Genomic DNA, 14427 nt, shown 5'->3' on the forward strand with positions numbered 1-14427 from the left:
ACTGTTAGGCAGCCTTTTTCAAACAGGGTGCCTTCTGGGTTCTTCAGGGTTACCTTGAAAAATGTCTCCAAAATCTGTGTAACAGCCAGCAGGTTGATCAAGCTTGCTCTTTATAAGACAAGGTCACAGGTTTTCATCATGAAATGAGAAAAGCTGCAAGCTTAGTGTGAAAACGAGTGCAAGACTCCCTACCCCATCCATAATAGTTTAGAAACCGGGAAGAAGCTCCCCTATGGGACTTTAAAGGCAGCAAACAGTAGAAAGGTGTCAAAAATGTTTCTCTGTCGCTCATTGACAGACGTAGTCCTCGTTGATTAATAACAACTCGGGTTATACTGCCCTCTACAGGAGTAGGACTAGACAGGAAAGAAAACGTTCTGGCCACACCCTAGGGGCAGTCCCAGAGGGTATATCCTCTCACTTCCTGCTACAGCAAATCAGTTTTTTTCTGTCTAGTTAGGAGTAAGGACCTAGATGCCTTGCTAGGATCTTCGGTCCTGGCAGGATTTTTTTTTTCTTAGAAAGATTTTTTAGACAGCTTTTTTCTCCAGTGTTCCTGTGAGATCTTCAAGCAAGAAAGCTGGAACTGGGCGGCGGGCTGGATGTTGAGATCCAGTGTTCACCCCAGTTCAGCCTACGAGCGCGTGCAGGCCATAGCTCCGCACTGGGTCGGCCGCGACATAGTCCCACTGGACGGGGACTGACCCTGCGAGTTAAACGTCTCGCTTAAACGCCAATGACCATGAGTCACGGCGTCCGTATTGGTCGACAGCCCTCCCACCCCGGTGGAGAGGGGTACTGTCAGGAGTTGGCGCCCGCCTGGTTCCGGTATGGTGAGTAGTATGTTCCCCCTTTTCCCCCTGACGGGTTTGTGGTGAACGCGGGCCCTTCTCTGAAATGGTAAGGATGGGTCTCCCCTCTATCCTATAACATGTCACAGATCCCCCTATTTGAGTGTGATTTTTGTGAACAAGAAACCAGGAGGCTTGGTTTGGGAGCTGACAATCTAATGTCATTTCAAAACTGTAAAGATGACTGAAGTCAGTGGCAGTACTAGAATATTACTGTGGTAGCATAAGGTATCCTACCTGTCAGAGGTGTTCACAGGGCGATGTCTATGCATGTATAACTGCAGTCCAGATCGCATTCCTCCAGCAAGGGCAGAGGGCTGCCTTCCGACGGCCCACGGACCGCATGCGGCCCGCCAGGGTCCGGTACCGCCGGCCAGGCTGATCACCATCCAGGGTGAAGTTTGGGGGGCCGATGCACTCCCGCAGGCCGCTAGGCCGAATACAGCATCCCGCAGGCCGCTGCTAAGCCGCCGCTATCCTAACAGGCCGCCGCCATTGTCTTGCAGAGCACACGAGGCCGCCATATTGGCGTAGCCTCGTGTCTCCAGCATGGGGGCGGCCATGTTTGAGGTGACCAAACACCTCGTGGAGCCAGGGGGAGGCGCCGGAAGGCGTGTTAAGGGGCGGAGCCGCCTCCTTTACCCAGGAAAAAGGGCCAAAGACTTCCTGTCTGTAACAGGACAGCACTGAGCAAGCTGATGAAAACTTCTGTGCATCAGGGATGAGCCTTGGGGTCTCTCTCTCTCTCTCTCTGTGGGGTCCAAAAAGGCAGGTAACACTGAGGGGCGCTGTTGCGACTGGGGGATAAAAAAAAAAAAAAGTTTTTTTTTTACTTTGTCATTTTTTGTCGCTGGCAAATGTCTTGTATAATCATTGACCCTGCCGCATAGGTATCCCCACCTGATCCCCTCAAGGTGGCCGCAGGACCCTCCAGTACCCCACTTGTTTTTAATGCATTTTTGGCAGGTTTGGAGTCTTTGGTATCCCGGGTGGAGGTGGCCTGTCAGGGACGGGGGTCAAGAAGCGACCCCCGCCTACCCCTATTTTTTATCTGATACTTCAGATACGGATTCGGAGCTGGTCAATGCAGCTGCAGGTCCCTCTTATGGGGCTGTTGTCTCAGGTAATGTCTCCTCAGCAGTGAGGAGAACGTTTCTGCCTCCGCCATAGCACAAGAGTGGTGGATGCACTAGTTGTGTCCCTCCGGGAAACCTTTAGTCTTGAGGTTACACCGGCAGAGGTAGCTGAGACTGAAATTCCTTTTTGGTACTTGTTAGCCTACCAAAAGGGCAAAGGATTTTCCTTTACCCAAATGGGGTAGTTTTGAAACGAACCCCTGTTATTTCCAAACGCAGGGCTAGGCGCTATCCGTTTGAGGAATCCCTCTTTAAAGGATAGACGGTACCACCTGCTGTCTTGCCACAGACTGTTAGGATAAGAAGGACCTCATAACTAACGAGGACCTTCCTTTTCTGCTCACAAAGAGTTTGTTCGTTCCGCGAGGGCGGGCGATAAGGCGAAACCCTCCAAAGCCCCTTCAGAGGGTTTTCAAAGGGCGCTGGTCGGCTAAACAAAAAGTCCGGCTCAGCTAAGCCTGAAGAATACAGCCTGATGCGCCCCTAGCCATTTCTGGGGTGGGGGGATGTCTTCACCGGTTTCCGGATCCATGGCTTGCCAGAACCCCGGACTAAGGGGTTCGCGAGGTCATATGGTCAGGATACAGGATCGAGTTTCAATCACTTCCACCGGTGCGATTCTTCCCTTCTAACATTGAACGGTTTCAGGGGTTCTATTCGAACCTGTTCACAATGCCCAGGAAAGAGGGCAAGGTGCGTCCAATTTCTGGACTTGGGGAAAAATGGAGTCTATCCGAACAGTGGTGGCCTCCCTGCATCAGGGGGATTTCCTGGCGTCCATAGACATTTAGGATGCCTATCTTTATATCCCCATCATCACAGAACATCAGCGTTTTCTTCGCTTTCCCAAAGATCATCCCTGGTTCCCACCAGGAGACTGAACTATCTGGGCCTAATGTTGGATACATCCTGGGCAAGAGGGTTTCTCCTTGCGGAGAAACTCCAGAAGGTTCAGTCAACGATTCGGATGTTGCTGTCCGTCTATCGGCTGGGACTGATGGTGGCCTTCCTAGAGGCAGTACCGTATACCCAGTCTCATACCCGAATTCTCCTGAAGGAGATTCTTTTCTTTGGAATCAGAATTCCGATTCCCTGGACAAGCGGATCCGGTTGAGCGAGCGGACCAGGGAGTCTCCGATGCTCAACCAGGGGAAGTCATTCCTTCCGATAGTATCCAGGTTACCAATAAGGGTATCGGAACTGAGAGCGATCAGATTTTGTGTGATTTTCTGGACCGAGCAGCTCTAGAGCAGCCCGATTCGAATCCAATCGCACTATGCCATGGTCGTGACTTATGTCAAGAAAGGGGCACTTAGAGTGTCCTGGTGGCCATCGAAACGACTAGCATCTTTCGTTGGACGGAACGGTTTGTTCCGGATCTCCCCGCATTGTTCACTCCGGGGGTGGGAAATCGGCAGGCAGATTATTTCAGCCGTCAGATTCTGGATCAAGGGGTATGGCCTCTTCATCCAGAGGTATTTCACTAGCTGTCCCTTCATTGGGGCACCCCGGATGTGGATCTGTTGGCACCTTGGCTCAACAGGAAGGTGCGGAGGTTTGTAGCTCGCACCCGCGATCCTCTAGCGGACGCAGCAGAAACGCTGATCGCCCCATGGGGGCAGTATCAGCTACGGCATGCCTTCCATCCTCTCAAGTTACTGCGGGAACTTCTTCGCAGGATAGAGGTGGAGGGAATTCCAGTTATTCTGGAAATTCCGGACTGACCTCGTCGAGCCTGGTACGCCGACTTGGTGAGGCTAGTCGCGGACGCTCCTTGGAGACTTCCTCTCAGGGAGGATTTGCGGTCTCAGGGACCGAGCTTCCATCTTGCTTTACAATCGCTGGCTTAATGGCCTGGCCATTGAGACTCAGGTACTGAAGGACAAGGGAGTGTCAGCTTCAGTTATTCCTACCTCTAGTTAAAGCAAGGAAAGCGACTTCCAGCACGCGTGGTGTGAATCTCTTGGATTTCCCCCACATACCTATTCGGTGACCCGAATCTTGGTCTTTCTGCAACAAGGGGTTGAGCAGAAACTGTCCTTGAGCACTATCAAGGGTCAGGTTTCAGCGTTAGCAATCTTCTTTCAGAAAACTTTGGCTAATCATTCCTTGGTGCGGAATTTCATCCAGGGGGTGCGAAATCTGGCTCCGCCAGTGCGTGCACCCTTACCGCCTGGGATCTTAATTTAGTGTTGTCGGTTCTTCAGAAACTTCTCTTTGAAGATATTAGGGAGATTCCCTTGCTTACATTATCCCAGAAGGTGGCCTTCTTGGTGGCCATTACTTCTGCACGCAGGGTGTCAGAACTGGCCGCATTATCTTGTCGTTCCCCATATCTGGTGGTTCATAGGGATAAGGTGGTTCCGAATCCATCCTTCCTTCCTAAAGTGGTTTTCAGAGTTTTCATCTGAATAAAAATATTGTGTTTCCTTCCCCGTGTCCTAAGACTAGCCATCCTTGGGAGTTTGCATTACACTCCTTGGATTGGGTTCAGAAGGATACACTTGACTACTACGAACTTGTTTTCGTAAGACGGACTCACTTGTTGTGATCACGGATAGCCCTTGAAAGGGGTTGCCTGTGTCTGCCGCGACCATATCTAGATGGACCAGTCAGACGGTGGTACAGGCTTATTCTATTAAGGGTCGGAATCCTCCATTCCCTGTTAAGGCGCACTCTACTCAGGCGCCTAGTGTCTCCTGGGTCTTCCGCCATCAGGCGTCAGCGATCCAGGTTTTCAAGGCGATGATTTGATCGTCGGTTCATACCTTTACAACATTTTATTAAGTTGATGTGATGGCATCGTCAGATGCCTCTTTTGGACACAAGGTTCTGCAGGCCGCAATCTGAGGAGACTGTTGGTCTACCTCAAGGGTTTGTTGGGTGTTTCACTTAGGTCTCATCTTTTTGCTCGATGAGTCCTTGATGCTTCTGGTTGACTCCGGTTGGACCTTCTGGATTTTGATTTTGGTTATCCCACCCCTCATTTGTGGTACTGCTTTGGGACATCCCGAGTTGTTATTAATCAACGAGGACTACGTCTGTCAATGAGCGACACAGAAAAATGGATTTTTGTAAAATCTTACCGTAAAATCCTTTTCTCTTAAGCTCATTGACAGACGTAGTACCCGCCCCTCTGTTTTGGAGTTGGGTTGGGTTAAATTCTCTAAACACTGCTTTGTGACATAACTGATTTGCTGTAGCAGGAAGTGAGAGGATATACCCTCTGGGACTGCCCCTAGGGTGTGGCCAGAACGTTTTCTTTCCTGTCTAGTCCTACTCCTGTAGAGGGCAGTATAACCCGAGTTGTTATTAATCAACGAGGACTATGTCTGTCAATGAGCTTAAGAGAAAAGGATTTTACGGTAAGATTTTACAAAAATCCATTTTTATTAAGTACAAAACATTAAAAGTGATAAACATCATAGTACAGTTAAGAACAATGAGTAAGTCGCACAATATATACAATGCTAGTAACATCCAATTAGAGGTCGGATACCAACTGGATCTGTTGTGAGGAGACCCACGAGAATAGGGGGTTCACAACAAATCCCAACATGCTTCGGAATATAGCATTCCTTCTTCACTGTGGAGTGGGATGAAAGCACAATACTTTAATCAACAAACATAAATAGATGTATTAATATACATATTATTAAAATAGTGTATTGACCTTTATAGGTACATTCACTATGGGTCATGAAAAAACATATACTTACATTGTATGCTAATGGTAAATGGCAAACACCTGAGTAACACATGCCACTTCGCATTCGCAACTTCCTAAAGCCATGCAGAAAACTGGGACGTATGATGAACTGTAGGAAGTGAGAGTGGTAGCTGGCTGCAAATCTGAGGGCCACACATGGGGGCTCGCAAAGATCAAGAAGGCGCGGGGAGCATTCCTAGTGTAATAAGAGGAGATATATATACACAGTGCCTTGCAAAAGTATTCGGCCCCCTTGAACTTTGCGACTTTTTGCCACATTTCAGGCTTCAAACATAGATATAAAACTGTAATTTTTTGTGAAGAATCAACAACAAGTGGGACACAATCATGAAGTGGAATGAAATTTATTGGATATTTCAAACTTTCTTTACAAATAAAAAACTGAAAAATTGGGCGTGCAAAATTATTCAGCCCCTTTACTTTCAGTGCAGCAAACTCTCTCCAGAAGTTCAGTGAGGATCTCTGAATGATCCAATGTTGACCTAAATGACTAATGATGATAAATAGAATCCACCTGTGTGTAATCAAGTCTCCGTATAAATGCACCTGCACTGTGATAGTCTCAGAGGTCCGTTTAAAGCGCAGAGAGCATCATGAAGAACAAGGAACACACCAGGCAGGTCCGAGATACTGTTGTGGAGAAGTTTAAAGCCGGATTTGGATACAAAAAGATTTCCCAAGCTTTAAAATCCCAAGGAGCACTGTGCAAGCGATAATATTGAAATGGAAGGAGTATCAGACCACTGCAAATCTACGAAGACCTGGCCGTCCCTCTAAACTTTCAGCTCATACAAGAAGACTGATCAGAGATGCAGCAAGAGGCCCATGATCACTCTGGATGAACTGCAGAGATCTACAGCTGAGGTGGGAGACTCTGTCCATAGGACAACAATCAGTCGTATACTGCACAAATCTGGCCTTTATGGAAGAGTGGCAAGAAGAAAGCCATTTCTTAAAGCTATCCATAAAAAGTGTTGTTTAAAGTTTGCCACAAGCCACCTGGGAGACACACCAAACGTGGAAGAAGGTGCTCTGGTCAGATGAAACCAAAATCAAACGTTTTTGCAACAATGCAAAACGTTATGTTTGGCGTAAAAGCAACACAGCTCATCACCCTTAACACACCATCCCCACTGTCAAACATGGTGGTGGCAGCATCATGGTTTGGGCCTGCTTTTCTTCAGCAGGGACAGGGAAGATGGTTAAAATTGATGGGAAGATGGATGGAGCCAAATACAGGACCATTCTGGAAGAAAACCTGATGGAGTCTGCAAAAGACCTGAGACTGGGACGGAGATTTGTCTTCTAACAAAACAATGATCCAAAACCTAAAGCAAAATCTACAATGGAATGGTTCACAAATAAACATATCCAGGTGTTAGAATAGCCAAGTCAAAGTCCAGACCTGAATCCAATCGAGAATCTGTGAAAAGAACTGAAAACTGCTGTTCACAAACGCTCTCCATCCAACCTCACTGAGCTCGAGCTGTTTTGCAAGGAGGAATGGGCAAAAATTTCAGTCTCTCGATGTGCAAAACTGATAGAGACATACCCCAAGCGACTTACAGCTGTAATCGCAGCAAAAGGTGGCGCTACAAAGTTTTAATTTAAGGGGGCTGAATAATTTTGCACGCCCAATTTTTCAGTTTTTTATTTGTTTAAGTTTGAAATATCCAATAAATTTCGTTCCACTTCATGATTGTGTCCCACTTGTTGATTCTTCACAAAAAATTACAGTTTTATATCTTTATGTGTGAAGCCTAAAATGTGGCAAAAGGTTGCAAAGTTCAAGGGGGTCGAATACTTTCGCAAGGCACTAATATATATATATATATATATATATATATATATATATATATATATATATATATATGTGTGTGTGTGTGTTGAAAAGATGAATGAGAGCCTATGTCCTACTTTTCTCAAAACTCCCACACAGTAAAGTGGGGGAAGAGAAATGGGGGGTCCATAACGGACATGCTGGAAGCATGGCGTTAAGTGCTGACACAATAAGAGGTAATAATAGGTACTTAAATTCAGTCGTAACTACGCCAGAAAGGATATATATATATATATATATATATATATATATATATATATATATATATATATATATATGTGTGTGTGTGTTTTAGTTAAATGGTTAGGTGTAACATATGGAAGGGAATTGTGGAGGGGCGACGTGCACCTGGTGTACAATAAACCAGGCACAGTGTCAGTCTCAACCTTGAGAACCGCATGCTACAGAGCCTCCACCACCGGTGGACATCCAACCACAAATTGGTCTGCTCTGCCGATATCTCCAAGGACCTGAGGCATCAGGTGCGGCTGCGCAGCTGCATCCAAGGTCACAAGACCGCCGACACGGAAGTGAAGGGTCGCATAAACATCCGCAGTCATGGGAAGAGGTGCGCATGTACAAACTGGAGGAGTCGGTTGGACAAGCAAACCCTGCAGCCCCAATAACAAGCCCAAAGCGAGCAGACCACGCCAAGGGCCTTAGCATGCTGGGGAGCGCCCATAATAGGCCACAGCGGCCATAGAGAAAAGGATGCAAGGGGGCAGGTTAATAACAAGCAAAAAACACACAATATACAGGTAACAATGGTGTAAATAGCTGGCAAAAAAACACCAGCAACAGTTTAAATTGGTAGTAATACAAATAGAAGGACCAACCATGTAGTAAATCAGGAAAAGTGAGAAAAGGCGGAAAAGCCATAATGTGGCAATAAGAAAGTTCAGGAAGAGAAAGTGGACGTAGATGATATATCCTGCAAAAAAGGGCTAAGGCAGATGGTATGTGCTGTGATATATGGGTAATCAGAATTTTAGTTTCAAAGATCTTTCTCAAACCCTCCAGAGGTGAACCCTTGGAGGAACTGCTTGAAGTTGAAGGCTTTATTAGGGCCTAGGGGGCAGGTCCGAAATCCATCGTAGCTCACACTGAAGGATGGACTTGTTAAAGTCTCCCCCTCGGAAGCTAGAGTGGATTTGGTCCACTACTAAAAAATATATTGAGGTGAACCGACCCACATGGACAGATGCCACATATCTGCCCAGGGGGAGTTTAGGATTACTTTTTCGTATACTCAGAATGTGTGGGTACATCCGTTTCCAGAATTTTTGAACAGGTTTCCCCCATAGAAACAGTCACATTCACAACTTAACAGGTAAATAACCTCTGTGGTCAAGCAGTTGGCAAAATGTCTAGGATACAATAACTGACCATCGGGTAAAAGTATTGTATCCCTTTTGTCAATAAATTGGCAATAAGAGCTTGAGCCACAGGGGAATGTACCAAGTAGTCTGCATCTGTCTCCCGTTGATCCCCTCGATATTCACTTTGTGCCAGTTGGTCACCCACAGAAGAAACACATCTGTAGGTGACCAGTGGAGTGGGGGGGGGGGGGCAAATGGACCCACAGTGGGGTCTGACATCAATAAGTGCCAGTATCTACTGAGGATAATTTTAACCTCCCTGTGAGTATTTAGTAATGATTCTCATAGTTGTAGGTTGTTCAGTCTTTTTCTTGGCAAATAAGAGAGATCATGTCTCGAGTTTAGGTTGGCTCTTTTAAATGTTTTTTTCAGGCATTTATGACTGTATCCTCTAGCAAGTATACTATTCTGCAGTGAGTTAGCCTCCCTCAGGTAGGCCTCCTCACTCGAGCAGTTTCTTCCAATGCATAGATACTGGCTATAAGGAATGAATGCCACCAATGGTTTTGGATGGAAACTCATGGCATGCAGAATATTATTGCCTGCTGTGGGTTTACAAAATAGTTCACATGTGAATGAGTTATCACTGTTTTTTGAGATGGTGACATCCAAAAAGGTCACACTAGGTACACTGGGGGACATAGTAAATCCCAGATTAAAATTATGATTCAGCGCTCCAAGACGTGCTCAGAGAAGATCTTGAGACCGTCTTAAGACACAAAATGTCATCTATATAGCGATACCACATAAGAATGTGGTTCGCGTACAACGAGAAGTCATCATCAATGAATAGTAATTGCTCCCATTCCCCCAGGTACAGGTTGGCATAAGGTGGGGCACAGCAGGTCCCCATAGCCACCTGGAGAAATGGGATCCATTGAAGGTAAATGTTGTGATGAAGAATGTATTTAAGTGACATGATGAACTCATTAAATGAATACTCATGATGGCTAGTTTGTGACAGTATTCTACGAATACATGAGAGTCCCGTATCATGAGGTATAGAGCTGTAGAGGGCATCAACGTGTCTGGTGCTACCAGAGATGTGGACTCCCCCAAGCATCTGTAATAGGTGGATAGTGTCCCAGATATGAGGGCAAACTGGTAACAAATGATCGCAGATATTCATCCACCACTTTGCTAAGGTTTTCCAAGATCGCCCCTTTATCCGAGATAATGGGTCTCCCTGGAGGATGTAGTGTTTTTGTGTATCTTTGGTAGTGCGTAAAAGGTAACAGTCCTGGGGGAAGTAGTTCTAACAAATTCCCACATTTATTATATTGTGAACTCTGAGTAGCTGGACAGAACAACTTTACTGTTAAGCAGCCTTTTTCAACCAGGGTGCCTTCTGGGTTCTTCAGGGGTACCTTGGAAAAATGCTTACAAAATTGCTCCATTGAGCCCAAAATATGTGTAACAGCCAGAAGGTGGATCAAGCTTGGTCTTTTTTAGACAAAGCCACAGGTTTTCATCATGCAACCTTGGGCATTGGGCAGGCCAGTGTGCAAAAGTGTATTTGCTTCAAAAGAATAAATCACCTCTAACTATGGGTGTCTTATGTGTGTGGATGCTGCTGCAATATGTAAAACTATTTAGTTTTATACACTTTAGAATGCCTCAAGATCTTCCATAATTTTAGAGGGTGCCTTGACTGGAAAAAGGTTGTGAAACACTCCTGTAATGTATGAGAAATTTGACCATTTAGAAGACAGGAGACCTCTATTGAGCTTGGCTTCCTGTCTGATTTTGTGTGCTTGTTCCTGGGCCAAATGCAGTTTAGATGCACAGTGTGCTACTAAGTAATTATGCATTGCTTTAATGCATAAAGAATGTGTATGTTAATCCAGTAAATTTTGTTTTATATGCTACAGACTTTTGCAGTCAAATATAAAGTGAAAACTATGAAAATAAATTCTTAGCTAACAGCTAGATGCAATTAAATGCCATTTTTTAAAAATCATATTGCAGCAATTATACCAGTGATGTTCACTTTGCAGTTACGGATATGAATGTTTATCAGGAGATCTTAAATGAGCTTGTTGGCAACCCTAAATTCATAATACATCTGTGGAAAACGAAGTCTGTAATGCTGTATGATTGCTCAGCCCCAAGTTCTCATAATGAACATGTATCTATGCTCGCCTAATTTCACAAGCTGTCAGAAAGCTGCAGGTAAAGTCCGTATGACATCAAATGAATTTTCTGCTCCTTAAAACAGACATCAAAGGCTGATTTTTTATTTTTTTTTAAGAAATAAGCTTCTCCTACTGTGGACGATATGTTGCCATTTAGAAGATTTAGTAGCAAAGTGTGCTTGTTGGAATGTAATATGTAATACATTGTTGTTTCTAGTTAATTGCAAGGATGTGTCAGAAATCGTGTGAAATGTGCTCTGCAGTAGCTGCTATGAGCAATCTGTTAATTGATGCAAAGAACACTACCATTTTTGTTCGTTTTTCTCGAGTCTGTTTAGTTGCACATTTTTCTTAGTGCCAATCTGTATTTTTCAGATCTGAGTTTTCAAGCTGCCTCCAAAATTTCCTCCACTCCTCCTTATGAAGCTTTAAAAGTTTTGCGTGATATGTGCCAGAACTTCCCTATCAAAGCAAGGTAAGAAAAAATAAAATAGTAGCTTGCTGCTTTGTTAACCACATGAGGCAACAAAAATCATTCAGTGAATGGCTAATGTTGTGCAGTAAATGTTGCAACTTTAATAGTCTGATAATCTACTAAATTAAATCAACTTGTGCTATCATAGCTGAACCATCCTAATTGTGCTACATGGTGAGACTCTGCTTCTTGTCACATGATTCTGTGCTTCATTCCATCTCTCTATATTTTTTTAAAAGAATAAATTCCATGTTAGAAAAGCTAACTCAAAGTGCAAGCTTTAGTTCCATTGAAATTCTATGAGGGTGATCTGAAGCAGGACATCCAAACAAGACATCTCTCAAATATTAATTCGTTTAACAGAGTTTTTTTTTTTTTTTTTTTTATACAGGAAAGGCTAAAATATCCTTGTACGCATGGTATTAGGCTAAGCAGTAGCTCCAATTAGCATTTGATGTTACCCCACACACACACCATATAATTAGTTTTATTATCAATTTAAGGCCTGTGTTAACTTTTGAAATGACATGTTAGTTTTCTACTGTAGCACACTTTTCGAATGGCAATAATATTAGTGGTATGGTAAACACTAATGAGTGTTTGACGGAACTGCTAGCTCTCAGTTGCATTCAGTGCTAAGCCTAAAACCTTAGGTGTTCAGCTTCTGGTTTTCTCAGTCCACAAGTCCTACTTTGGAGGATCTGGATGACATTTGCAGTTTGTATCACAACTGTAATGTCTTTTTAGATACAAAACTGTGCAACAGTATTATTGCAGTAATTTTTGTCTGCTTACTGCCGGTTCACACTACGGCGACTTGTCAGGCGACTTGGTCGTGCTCCATTCTGTGTTATGGGAACCGTTCTAATAGGAGCGACTCAAGTCGCTCCGACTTAGAAAAAGGTTCCTGCACTACTTTTGACCGAAGTTGGAGCGACTTGCATTGACTTCCATTATGTAAAGTACGTGCAAGTCGTGCCGAAGTCGCGGTGCACGGCGACATTACTAGTTGCCCCCGAAGTCGTGTCGCCATAGTGAACCGACTCTTAGACCCAACCTAATTGATTGGACTTTAAGGGTGTGAGTCTGTGTGTTTTTCTTTTTTTCCCCTAAAGCTCTCCTTTATAAAAAGTAATGGCACAGTATGAGTTAAGCCTAGAATGGTGCACACCTCCTGGGCTTATCTTACAAGTTTTTGGCTCTGCCAAGTATGCATTTTGAGAGTAGAGAAGCACACAGAACAATCATACCCGCCCCTCCCCTCCCCTCTGCTGCATATTCACAGAAGCCTTTATATTTTCTGAATGAGTTCACTTAATACAAAGGCTTCTGTGATTGGGCAGTAGGAGGGGAGGGGGTGAGCATACACCTGCAGTGACTCTACTGTTGAAGATGCCGAGACCAGAAAGTTCAACTTTGGGCTCCTGGAACTTCAGCCATAGCTGTCTTTTTCAGGAGTTCTATAATCCTGTGAGATGTAAATAAACGTGTCATGCATTTAGTTGGACTTAAATCATAGTGCTTCTCTATGGCCGCCTTATGAATACAGGTTACTCTGTAATATATGTGATTGTTGTTACAATTATCATTACCTAGCAGGTTATGCGATTTGCACACTGTTTTGAGGCTTTGCCGCCTTATTTCATTGTATGTATACTGTATGTTTGTCATTTTATATATTTCTCTTCTGTCTTTGTCATAAATGTTTTTTTTGTGCATTTTTCAATAAAAATATACAATTTTAATATTGGTGCCAATAAAGTCCAAATTCCTTTTCTTCTATTTTCTCTATTCCACTATTCAGGATGTGGCACCCCTAATTATCCCCCTTTTTTTGCGCCTAGGCACCCTGCGACCTAGGAGCGCATATACAAACTATTCGATTAAATCATAGTGTGCCTTCACTTTTTACAAAGGCGCTGAATTCTTTAAGTTCAGCTTTAAGATAAGCGGAACTATGTAGGAAGGTAAAAGAGGAACAATTATAGAGTATAATGTCTAGGCTGTAGACAATGGAAGCCATAATGCTTCAAGAGCTTGTTCTTTGCATGGGATGTGCTAGAGGATACTGAACACAGTGTCCATCTGCCTAGTTTGCTAGTAACCGCTGCAGAAATCTATGAAAATCTGTTCTATATGACCTGGCATGTTGGTGACCTGGTCTGAGTCTAGATTCCAGTGGCTAACATTTGGTAATAGTGGAGAATGTTATGCGATTTAGCCAGTGATTTAGGGTTAACAACAAAGATCTTTTTTTGAAATCTTAAGTTGGGTACACACATACCGAAAGTCAGCTGTTTAGCAGGAAGCAGCTAACTTTCAGTACGTGGATACTCCTTTCTGTTCAACAGAAGCCAGTCTGACTGGCTTTAATCGAACTGTCATGCTGGAAAACCAGCATGTGACCAAATGGCTGCAGCGCTGATCTGTGTATTCTGAAAGGGGAGGGGGGTCAGACTGCTGGTTAAACATAAAAAAAACTGCATGTGTACACTGCTTTAGTCATCCATGAACACTTCATTGCAGACTCTGGCAGCCTTTTTGTCTCCCTTCTACAGTCTCTCCCCCATCCCACCACCCCATCTCACCGTGAGATTTTCAATCTTGTGTTAGTATGTGTCACACGCCTGATTACAAGTTTTAGTACCTCTTAGTCCTCGATAGAGTTCATTGTAAAATGTGTTGAATAGAGGACATATCTTATATATGATGTAATCTATATACATCAAGCAGAGAATTTCAGGGGTTTGCTATCCGGGACATTGATATATGTATAGGTGAAACTATGTTGCATCCAATTTTATGGTCTTTTTAGGGGTTTTATTTTGTTTTCACAATAAATGGGAAACATTTTTTATAGGTAATGTTAGCAGTGTATGGC

The 14427-nt window shown here is 44.0% G+C and overlaps 1 protein-coding gene across 3 annotated transcripts in view; it reads left to right on the forward strand.

Moving 5' to 3' along the window:
* Positions 1-14427, forward strand: part of UGGT2 (UDP-glucose glycoprotein glucosyltransferase 2) — a gene marked incomplete at its 5' end in the record, with an annotated part of 753177 nt that overhangs the window by 158234 nt on the left and 580516 nt on the right. For all 3 annotated transcript variants that reach the window (XM_082245311.1, XM_082245312.1, XM_082245313.1), the window contains one exon: positions 11447-11546. In XM_082245311.1, coding sequence (XP_082101437.1) covers positions 11447-11546 — 100 coding nt within the window. The remainder of the gene's footprint in view (positions 1-11446; positions 11547-14427) is intronic.

Source organism: Pelophylax lessonae (genome assembly GCF_965119305.1).
Source record: "Pelophylax lessonae genome assembly, chromosome: 2".
NCBI classification, from domain to species: Eukaryota; Metazoa; Chordata; class Amphibia; order Anura; family Ranidae; genus Pelophylax; species Pelophylax lessonae.